Source organism: Catharus ustulatus, chromosome 1, assembly GCF_009819885.2.
Source record: "Catharus ustulatus isolate bCatUst1 chromosome 1, bCatUst1.pri.v2, whole genome shotgun sequence".
NCBI lineage: Eukaryota > Metazoa > Chordata > Aves > Passeriformes > Turdidae > Catharus > Catharus ustulatus.
Genome location: NC_046221.1, coordinates 116,230,570 through 116,242,101, shown reverse-complemented (window position 1 = coordinate 116,242,101; position 11,532 = coordinate 116,230,570). Strand labels below are relative to the sequence as shown.

General features: G+C 39.6%; 1 protein-coding gene across 4 annotated transcripts in view; it reads left to right on the top strand.

Moving 5' to 3' along the window:
• The first annotated feature begins 876 nt into the window (after positions 1-876).
• TRAPPC8 (trafficking protein particle complex subunit 8) overlaps positions 877-11,532 on the top strand; it is a 52,212-nt gene continuing 41,556 nt past the window's right edge. For 2 of the 4 annotated variants that reach the window (XM_033063517.1, XM_033063510.1), the window contains exons 1-3: positions 877-1,212; positions 6,554-6,748; positions 9,366-9,449. In XM_033063517.1, coding sequence (XP_032919408.1) covers positions 1,056-1,212; positions 6,554-6,748; positions 9,366-9,449 — 436 coding nt within the window. In that variant the 5' untranslated portion in view covers positions 877-1,055. The remainder of the gene's footprint in view (positions 1,213-6,553; positions 6,749-9,365; positions 9,450-11,532) is intronic. The other 2 variants (XM_033063532.1, XM_033063526.1) reach the window with 1 other exon arrangement.

Below are 11,532 nucleotides of genomic sequence, written 5' to 3'. Positions count from 1 at the left end.
ATTTCATGCATACAACTGAGCAGTGACAAGTCTGCCAGAGAATACTCAAAAAACTCCTTAATTTTTAACTCAGTCACAGAATGGGCCAGGTTAGGAGGGACCACAGTGGCCATCTGGTCCAACCTCCATGCTCAAGCAGGCTCATCCTAAAGCACATGGCACAGGATTGCATCCAGTTCTTGAGTATCCCAGTGAGGGAGACTGCTAACCTGTCTGGAAAATCACACCAGATTCACCCACACAACAACGAGATTTTTCCTCATGTTCAAGTGGAGCCTCCTGTGCATCAGTTAACCACTCTGGAAGGTTTTGTGTGGTTTTGGGCGGTTTTATTTGGGTTTTTCAGGGTATTTTTTCTGCTTTTATTATTGTTGTGGTTGTTGTTGTTGTGGGGGTTTTGTTTCTTTCTTTCTTTTTATTTTTTTTTAATTAATAAAACTGACTTCCCCCTTTTGTTTTGTGGTAATTTTGGCCCTTTTTTTTTTTTTTCCAATTTTCTTGTTTTCATTTGTTTCGTGGTTATTTTGGCGCTTTTTTGTTGTTGTTGTTTCGGGGCGCTTTTTTCCTTTTTTCTTGTTTTTGGGTCATTTGTCGCTTTTTGTTGTCATTTTTGAGCTGTTGGTTTGTTTTAAATAAATCCCAGAGCAATGTTTTTCCTGTTGGGCGGCCAAACCCTGTTCCCGGCGCCAGGAATTCCCGGGAGCATCCCAAGGCCCCGCGCCCCCGCCCTCCCGGACCGCACCAACTGTCCGCTCCGGGGGGGTGCGCACCACTCCAACCCTCCCCTCCTCCAGCCGGCCACCGTCGCCTCCCCCGGCCCGGCACCGCCCCTTTGGCCAATCACATGAGCGGGCGCGGGGGCCGCCGGGAGCGGGCGCTCCCCGAGGGGCTCGGCTGAGGCGCAACATGGCGGCGCTCGGCGGGTGCTGAGCGGGGCCGGGGCGGGAGCCGCGGACAGGCACCGGCTAGGGAAGGAGGCAGAGAGTAATCCGGGGAATTACGGAGAAAGGTGGCGGGCCCATCTCGGGCGGACCCGAGCGGCGGCTGCGGCGGCCATGGCCCAGTGCGTGCAGTCGGTGCAGGAGTTCATCCAGGACTCGTTCGTGCCCTTGGTGGCCGCGCTGTGCAGCGAGGAGGCGGAGCGGCTCACCCGCAGGAACAACCTCAGCTTCGCCGAGCTGGTCAGGCCCTTCTGCCGCCTCACCTCGGAAGGTCGGTGCCGGTTGCGAGCGCGTTGTTTACACGGGGCGGGGGAGGCGGCGCCGCCGCTCCCTTCCGCCCGCGGCCCGGGGGTCCCGCACGGCTGTGCCCGCCGGGGCTGCGCCGGCGGGACGGGCCCGACTGCCCTTCCCGGGGACCGGGTGGCCGTCACCTGGAGCCGCGGCAGGCTTGGTGGAGGCACGCGTTTGCCGGGGTTGTCGCAGGTGACAGCTGTTAAGTCAGTTTAATTTCATTCGGTCTGCGGAACCTGGGAACTTTGGCTTCTCCTGGACACATCACACGGCTGAAGAGGAAGGCGTCTGTAAATTCAGCTCTTCCAGACGGATTTTTGTCTTCCATTACAAGCACTTTACTGTTACCTCCCTAATACTCGTACCTGACTCTTGTTGTAGACTCTACTGGATTTCACGCTTGTGGTAGCCAGGCGTTGAAAGTATGGCCAGTCTTTCAGAAACATTAATCGTAGCTTCAGTTGCAGGGCTTTCCTTTCTCTCGCCTATATCCTATATGTTTTTTATTTTATTTTATTTTTGACGTTTCTGTGAGTAAGACCTGTGCGAAGAAGCAGGAATTGAGCTACTTATATGACAGTGGTAAAATAACCACGTGAAGCAGCAGGGAAACTGGAGATTGACCACTTAAGAGAAACAATAGCATTTTCTAGCAGAGATGCTTTAACTTACTATCCAGAATTTATTTGTTGGTTTTTAATTTAGGTAAGCTATGCGTTTCAAGCAGCTGCTCATTGCAGTGGTGTGTGCAGGACAGCAGTTTGCAGAGAACTGCTTGTCAGAATAGTGATGACATTTGTCAGATTTGGTTTCTGACAGACATGTAGCTCAGACTGCAGCCTCTGCATGTCATGTGCTGAGATAAGAGTGCAAGAAATGAGGCTTGTGCTGTCATTCTCGTTAGGTTTTTGCATTTCTCACTTTGAAAACAGCAACAGCTTAAAAGCTGCCTTGTGTTAAAAGTCTCCCTTTACTTTCAGGTGAGTCTTAGTAACTTACCAACTATAACTTGTTTATAAATGTTTTCCATTTTGTTTTGCAGTGCTCATAAACGATATGAGAATGCAGCAGAGATTAAAATAATAAATGCAGATGCACATCTTTAGAGTTCTGAAGTTAATTATCCCTTTCTTTTAGTGAAAGGCTCTCAAAACGCATCTAGCAGACAAAACCAGGCAGAGTATTCAAAATGAAGCATTCACTTGGAAGGTTAATTAATTCACTCAGTTGCAACTGACTATTTTGGTCCAATTATTGTAACAGTTAAGGAATTTGCAAACCTGAATTATCCTCAGTGTTCCCTGAGTGAAACTTGGTACAGTGGATTTTGTTGCTGTACTACTCTGTGATCCACCAGGCCACTCCAAGAGTGACTTCCTCTTCCTGCTCCCTGGAAAAAGAGTTACTGCATGCTGACTGTAACTTCTTGTGTTAGAAGCAGCATGTGTGAGGGTAAGGATAGAGAGGAAGAAAGGTATGATTAAATGAACTGATTGTGGAACAGCGGAATGTGTGTATATGACATGCTGTGTGTTTTACTGCTTATGGTTTGTTATTATTCTCATATTATGTATGATTATGATATTGTGGTGGTAACTGTTCTGGGATTCTGTGAGGAGCAGTGGCCATATGCTAAAATACAAGAAGTTTTGCTTCAGCGTGAGGAAAAGCATTGTGGGTGGCAGAGCATTGGAACAGGCTGTCGGGGGAAGTTGTGGAGTTTCCCTCTCTGGAGACATTCCAAACCCACCCGGACAGGTCCTGTTACCTGGATCTTGGCAGGATCATCAAGGTGATCCTGCCTTAGCAGGGAGGTTGGAGTAGGTGATCTCCAGTGGTCCCTTCCAATTATAACAGTTCTGTGATTCTGTAATTGTTTTGGTGTCTTCCTTTCTAAGCACAGTTTTTCTTAAGGGTGTGTGAAATGCTGTCTCATTTAAATTAATCCATCTCTTTTTACTTAGTGGCTATTTTATTGAATTTGTAACATAAAATTGGATTGATTGGTATTTCATCTCTTTAGATATCAGCTGTGCCTTACTTATGCAAAAGTTTAAAGTACATGCATTGCCTCTTGAATTCTTCTATAACTTGAAAAGCTCAGTCATGGATTTTTATTGCATTTTTAAAGTCCTGTTGCAATACATATTCTTGTCTGATATTAGGAATTATGTGGCTTATGAACCAGCTGAAGGCTCATTGCTTAGAGAAGCAGTGCAGTTACGAAATTAATCTGCTGATATATGTGCAAAACAATTCTGATAAACAGGAACTAAGCTGAGCTCTCTACTGTGCACTTATCAGTCATCCTTCATGTGCTAACAGATGTGAAGGACCAGAACACAGTGTGATTATCCAGGTAGTGTAAAACCACGCACTGTTGAGGTTGCTCAATCTAAGGTGGCCAGATTCTATCTAATTTCAGGTAGAACCCCCGCAAAGATGTGTAATGTAGATGCAACGGGCCCACCCTTTGCACAAATCAGTGTTTAATTTACTCATCAACCTTGGCCTATCAATGACTTGCTAATGTTGGTGCAACCAAAAATACCCTTGTAATACTCAGCAAACTGCAGTGGTGGAGTGTCTTGTGCACAGATTCAGGGTGCTGTGTGCTGTGATTTTTAGCCTCTTCTGTAAGTCACCTCTTGTTGGTGAAGGAGAAACGTTTAAAGAAGTGAAAGGACAGCTTTACTATCCCCATAATTCCTGACTTTAGAGAAAAGCAAAACCACAACCCTCCCCAAACTTTCAACTTCCTTTAATAAAGGAAACCAAAAGTATGCTGAGGATTTTCTACCTTCATATTTATTCTCCAAGTGGTTGTCTTTCTTAACTGTTTTGTCAGTTAGTAACAACTGATGCCTGATTTAACAAGTGTATGCATTGTATATATTGGTAGGCATCTATTTTGTATATAGGTAGATTTTCTTTAAAATAGAATCGTGTTTTTTAAGAATCTTTAAAAATACTCTATGAACTCATACGGTCTTTGTGAGAGGGAGAATTACAGTGTACATGTCAAGTATCACTTTAAGATAGCATTGGTTACTCTTAAACCAAAGTGTTTGACCTTAAAAAAAAAAAAAAAGGAAAGCTACTGATAACTTTATCAGATTCTAAGTGTTAAATATGTGTAAGATATAAGGAAGTATAATGGGAAAATTGTGCTTGTTCAAGTGTAGTGTGATGCTAGGGATTTCTTGTTCATGTGTATCCTAGCATCTGATTGTTTTCAACATGTGATGAGGAAGATACTGTTCTAATACATGCTACTGCTGCCACTTTTGGCAAAGTACTTTTTGAAAAGATCTTACAAACATTTGAAGGAAATGTATAACACTAGACATGTTTTTTTTGTATTAAGACAAGCATTTTTTGGGATTTCAAGTACCTTTGTTATTTCAGTCCTTAACATTAAACATATGCCAGAGATGTAATCTGTGTACTGTATGGAAATGTGATTGCTCTTCATTATTATGGCTGTTATGTTTTAGGACAGACAGCAAGGATGAGTTGTAGTGTTATAGCTGGGCTGGTGAAGCCAAACTAGTCTCCTAGTTGTTTGTTCCTGCCACTTCCTTTACATTTGATAATTTTGGTAATTGCATGGCAGTGAGGTTGATAATTTACCGGTTTGATAAGATTAAAGAAGCCCCATACAAAACAACTTCTTCAGCTTTCTGATAGAAAGGCTAAATTAAGTAAAGTTTAGCCAGCACAGTTGCCCTTTCTGTTGTTGATATAGCCATATGGCGTACAAGTTTCAAGCTGAAACTTATAGCTAAAAAACTTGCACATTTTTAGGTTGTTTTTGGCAAGATGAGTTTTCTAACCTGCTTTACTATGTTTTCCCAGCTTGAGTGCTGGTTAAAGCTTGGGAGTGAATATGTGATTGAGGAAGGTAGAACTGCACCAGTCAAGATTTAAATGACATTAAAAATCTGTTTTAACATTTCAGATGGATTGTAAACGCATCTAGAGTGATCTGACTTCAGCTGTGTACTTGTTACCTCTGAAGAGGCTTGTGGAAAAGGTGTGGAGTGCTTTCCAGGCTGGAGCAGATCGAATACTCAGTTTCAGACCTTTACAGTGAGAATCCTGTAGTTAGTTGAAAGATGAAGAAAACAGTGAGAATTTTTCTTTGTGCTGCCTTTTATATGCCATACAGGAATTTGTGTAAATAACATACAGAAGAGTCAAGGGCTGTGCTGTGTGGCACATGGTAGCACCAGGTGGCTTAGGCAGCCATAGTGTGTCCTGCCTGCACTCAGTCTGGCTTGCTTGGTGGTAGGTGTGGTTTGAAATAGGGTGAATTTACCTGAAAAATCACACCAGGCCTGGTATTGTAATGAGTGTTAAAAATGTCATTAATAGTTTTTTAAAAACAGATGGCTTTAGGGAGCAGTTTTCACAAAGATTCTGCAAAGGAAGCTGAAGTGGTAAAAGTCATAGAATGGTTTAGGTTTAAAGGGACGTTCAAGAACATCTAGTTCTAGCTTTATCCTGCCATGGTTAGGGTCACTTTCCGTTAGCCCAGGTTGCTCACATCCCTGTCCAGCCAGGCCTTGGACTGTTCCAGTGTTGGGGCATCCACAGCTTTTTTGGGCAACTTATTCCAGTGCCTCACCATCTTTACAGTAAAGAATTTCTTTCTAATATCTGATCAAAATCTGCCCTCATTCAGTTTTAAACCCTTCCCCCTTGTCATGTCACTACATGCCCTTGTACCTCTCCAGCTCTCTTGAAAGCCCCCTTTAGGTACTGGAAGGCTGCTCTTAGGTCTCCTCCATTCTCTGGGATGAGCAACCCAAACTCTTTCAGGTTATCTTTTAAGATATGTTAATTTTGGATTAATTAGTACTATGTTATCCCTGTCAAGTTTCTTAAATGCTGTTTATTAGTTTGTGGAGATTTTCTTGGAAACTAGGGATTCCTTGAAACATGATGTGTTGTATGAAACCCATATGCGGTTCCTATGGCCTTTCTATGAAAGTTGATATGTTCCCAAGGAAGGGAGTGCATCAGTGTAGGATGTGCACATACTATGTTAGATGGAATGGATATTCTTACCAGCTAAGATCCTACCAGTTGTTCTTTAATCTGTCTGCCTAGGTGAACCTAATGTTGAACATCAAGTAATTTCTTGTTGCCACCTTCCCCCTCCTCCATTTTTGGTAGTCAAGCATTATGGTCTGTGATCTGAAATTGATGTTGGAGCAGTTTCAAAGAACAAAAGTGTTGGGAAAGGACTAATTTATGACAACTATTTTAACTGTCTGCTATAGTCCTCAACAGATCCTCTTCTTTTTCCTTTTTAGTTCACATGAGAGATCCCAATAATCAGCTTCACATCATTAAAAATTTGAAGATCGCTGTCAACAACATCATTACTCACCCACCTCAGCCCGGTGCCATTCGGAAACTTTTGCATGATGTTGTGTCTGTCAGTCAGCCTGCTGAAGGACTGGTAGCTAATGTGATCACAGCTGGAGATTATGATCTCAACATCAGTGGTATGTAATGATACTGTATTTTTCATAAGGTAAACTGGAATTAGATGAGAGGTTTCTAGCCTTCATTTCAACTTCATGGCATGTACTAAAACTATTCAGAGTTTATCAGTTTTGAGACATTGCTTTTATTGAAACTTTGGATTTATTGAATAGTTTTGGCTTTATATAATGCTGAAAGAGTGGTAGAACTTGATAATAATTTTAATTTTCCTAGTGTTGTAGTTCTTCTCAGCTTGTGTTAAATCATTATTTTAATGTAACCATTACCGATTATTTGGTTGTATAATTTTCTTGTTACGAAACTGATACAGTGACTTGTTGCACTTGACTGAGTAAATATTAGAATGTGCAGTGTTGGTACTACTGTACAGCTTTATCTTGAAGTTAGTTGTCCTGACTTCTTTTCTTTTTTATGATAAAGTCATAAAAAGTTTAAGGAAAAAAGGCTATTGGGAAAGGTGTGTGACTCCTTTGATTCCTTGTCTTTATTTTTTTCTTCTGTAGAACTTGTGCTTCATATTTCACTGTCAAAATGACTAGAGTATTCTAAAAATGTTTTTTTTTTCCTCAGATCTCTGAGGGATGAGGTATTGTGAAAAATGCTAAGTGAATGAGACCTGATTTAGGAGCTGAGAAGATTAAACTCCTCTCAATTAAGATCCTAATCCATTAAAACCTCTGAGCACATACTTAGTTCAAAGCATGTATGCACTGCCCTATTTAAACATGCGTAATTTATTGCATTTAAAGTTCAGTCTTCAGTGAAGAGTTCAGCTCTGCTAGAGCAACAGACTGATAAAACTTTGTGAGGATTAGTAACTGATGGTGCTATAGTAAATATTTTTTTTATGTTGGTGATGGAAAAATGGCATAATTCTTACATCTTCAATACCTAATTTATGAGATATGTCTTCAACTTGATGTCCCATGTTGGTTATAAAGCAAAAGACCTGAGCCTACAAACTTCTTGGTTTTGAGATATGTTGAAAATCCCACCTCTTTTTCAATTTCTGTGCCCTTGTATATAGGTCACATTGGTGAATTGCCATTTTGTTATGGAATTTTTTTTCAGATGGAAAGTTTGTTTCAATTCTAGACATGGAAAGACCCTAGGAAAGCAGAATGATTTCAGTGTGGAGACTTTTCTGTGGGGTTTCTAAGGACCTTAGTTGAAAAATTAGGTTTTGAAAGAAGGGAAGAAAAATAGTGGCTACACTGAGAAATGCTTTGTAGTTATAGAAGCAAATATCTCTTGTTTGCCATATTTGTTGCTGGAGCATTGGATGTACAAATTGCTGTGTGTGACTAGCTTTTGTATCTCAGTGATTAGGTTCCCATTTCCATTCAGACTGGCTGCATATAGCAGGAGCGCAGGTGCATAAACTGTTAAAGATCACATGGAAGGACAAATTGATGTAGTAACTTTGTCATTCAGTGGAACCCTGTTTCATGTGTTTAGCACAAAACACTGGCAGTGCTCTTGATGGTAGAACTTGTATCCCGTTACAGTGTAGGAGAATATGAGGAAGTACCAAGTAGGGTTCCTTTATGCTTAGATGACTGTGAGCATTTACTAAGATATTTAGGTTTTTTTTTTTTCAATTTTCTTAGAACATTTTATTCAAACCAAGGGATGCATTCATTCCTGACAGGAGAACATAACTATTTGGCAATTAAATGGGAAATGTTCATCATCAGTTCTTTAATTTGTGCTTTTTTGAGACTTTTTTACAATAACGATACTAAAAGATACTCCTTAATTTTAATGATGATCAAGTGCAGTCTGTTCTGAAAAAAGATAAACATTGTTTAAGAAGCTGAGGTATGACTGTTTCTGGCACTGGGGTCATAATCCTGCTCTTTTTTTGAGAAAGTTTTGGAACTGCTGTGTGTATTGATTTAATTGTTTGTAATCCTTCTTCATTACAATTTTGTTTAATATTCTTATAGTCCCATAATCTAGTGCTGAGAGACTCATTTGGTTGCTGAGAAGTTGCTTATGTTCAGCCATGCCTACTTCTCTCATGTACTGGTGCATGTAGAAAGTGAAGAAAAATTATCCCACTAAGGAATTAAATTATTTTAGAGAGAAGATAATTTTTTTTCAACTAGATCAGTTCCCTGGTATGTTTGTTGGGCTGCATGATATAAATGCTGGCATGAGGCATTGGAGGAATGTGGTTGAGATGAAAGAGAATGTTGGGACAACCACTTTCAGCAACTAATGTATTCAGCTACTTTTAACTAGTTCTACAGGCAGGGAGATCTCACAAGTTAGTGCCTTAGATTTAGGGTATATTCCAACTAGTAAAATAGAAGTAACATCTAGATACAACTTAAATCTTTCCTACTTGATAGAATTTCCTTTTTTGTTTGAGCCTGGAGTTGGGGCTGAACTAGAAATTGATATTGATTTCCATTAAAGTACACTGTCAAATGTTGAGATGCCTGAAATATTCATGGTTAAGGTTAGCTGGAGTCAAATCTTTTCAATGCCCCTCATGGACCTGCATGGTGTAGATTTTTTTTCCTACTTCATGCTACCAGAGTGTAAAAACTGAGAGTGTGTTTGCATCTGACTTTTTTTAGTATAATAATATAATGTTTTTTCTATCAGATCGCTCAGTTAAAGCTAGTGTTCCTTGGTACAGTAATTGGAAAGAGACACTGATGGAACTGAACACATCCACGTTTTATTCAGGTATTTTTTTGTGGTTGGTGCTGATTTGCCAAATTGCCCTATAATCCTTTTCCATGTGCCCCATCCACCTTTCCTTACCATCTGCTACAACTGTTCAGCACTTTCCTGGACGTAGATGTGTGTTCCTCCATTTTTCCCCTCTAACTGAAAAATCGTTGGTGGTGGTTGTTTTGATTTTTCTTTTAATCACATTTCTACTCTTGTTAATCAAAATCATTTGGTCTTTCCATACAATCAATAAGGGTGGTTGTGGTAAATTACCTCGTGCTGTTAAAAACACTGGATTGTTTGATCCTATGGAACTGTCACTGTGCTGTATTTCAAATGTATTTTCTGCTTCTCCAAAGAACTTTTTTTCAAGGAATAGTAACACTTTTGAGGTTGGAATTCAAGAACTGACTGTACTTAGAGCACGTCTCTGCTCTATTGACATTGTTTCTGGAGTATGACCCTTTAAAAAAGAAAGAGGTTTCTAATTTATTTTTATGTAGTTTATGAGACTTATTGCTGACTTACTGCTGCCAAACCACGTTGGTTATTGACCTCTCAAGACTCTGCATCGTGGTCTATAAGAGCCAGGTTTTGATGTTTTTCAGTTTTATAAATGTAGTTTATGCTTTTGGTTAATAACAGCTATCCTTTGAGTAGTATCTGTTCAGAACCTGCTAAATGCGTAATAGACTTCCCATTCTTAAGCTGTTATGTGCAAATATTACTTCTTTTCTTTCTTAGAAAGTTCTGAACATGTTAACAAGTTTGCCAAAGCTTTGGTTCTGTTTCAGCGTACTGGAAACATTTTACAGGAAAAATACAGAACATATTGGTCTAGGTACCTAAGTGACAGTGTTGGTCTGCACTGCTGTAACATGTTATAATATCAAGGTTTTTTCAAATACCGCTTTTGTTATGAATAAGGTGTGTGTTTATCAAGTATCTACGATAAGGGATTACAGCCCTGTAAAAGACTCAAGTGAATCCTTTTAATGTTGTGTGGAGGGAATCTAGTTGCCTTTGAGGCTGCTTCCAAGGTTTTAAAGAGGCCTAATGAAAAAACAGGGCAGGAGAACCAATCCACAAAACAAAGTAGTACTTCTCTGTTTGTAGTTGTCAGATTTTAAAAAAATGTGATTTTTTTTTTATTTTGCCGTGATTCAGCAGTAGAACAGAAGTGAAAATTTGAAAACAATTCATGAAAGTACAATGTGGTTGACAGTTTTGCCTTAGGTTGTTTAACAGTGTTTACTTTGAACCCAGGTTATTCCAAGGCTTGTTATAGTTGTGAAAAATGTGTATGAGTCACTTTCTTATGGCTTATTTTTAATAATAACAAGCTGTATTTTTCTTAATTTAAATAGTTGGCATGTTAGCATGTAGGACTCAGTAAAGCCAAGAACTTTTTATATCCTAAATGAGTACTCAGAACAGTTTCTAGGAAGGCTGTAATCAAAAGCTGGAAGTTTGTCTCCTACTAGGCTTTTTTAATTTTATGACATGTGCTGACTGCTAGAGTGAATTCAAGTATGGGTATATCTGACTTCTGTGTGTCTGAAGCCAATCTAAGATGGTTTGACAATGTGGGATTAAACAAAATTAAATGAATACCCTACAAAATAATTCCAACATGAAGATGAATCCGTTTCCTGAAGTTAGCTTAAAAAATCGAGGTGGTGGTTTGGCTTGGTTTTTATGAGGGGGTGCCTGAGAGTTTTACAAAGCATTAGAAATTTTTATTTACTTTTATTTTATTTCTACTTACTGAAGTCTAACAATGTGGATTTTTTAGGGACATATAAAGAAAATATTTATAGATTTTTCTTAATATATTTTTTTCTCTACTAGTGACTATTTTCTAGTTTGCAGGTTGATGACACTGGATTCTAGTTACATCTAGTGTGAAATCAGATTATTGAAAGTGGATTGATTCCCACTCAAGGGAAAGGACTTGGAGAATTAAGATGGCATAGAATAGGCTTAAAAGAAGTAATAGTTCATTGTTTGACCCATAACTGGAGTGGAAAGAAATGGACAATATTAGGTTCACATGTCTTTTTGATGTCCCAGACATCCTTGGTTTCCTTTGATT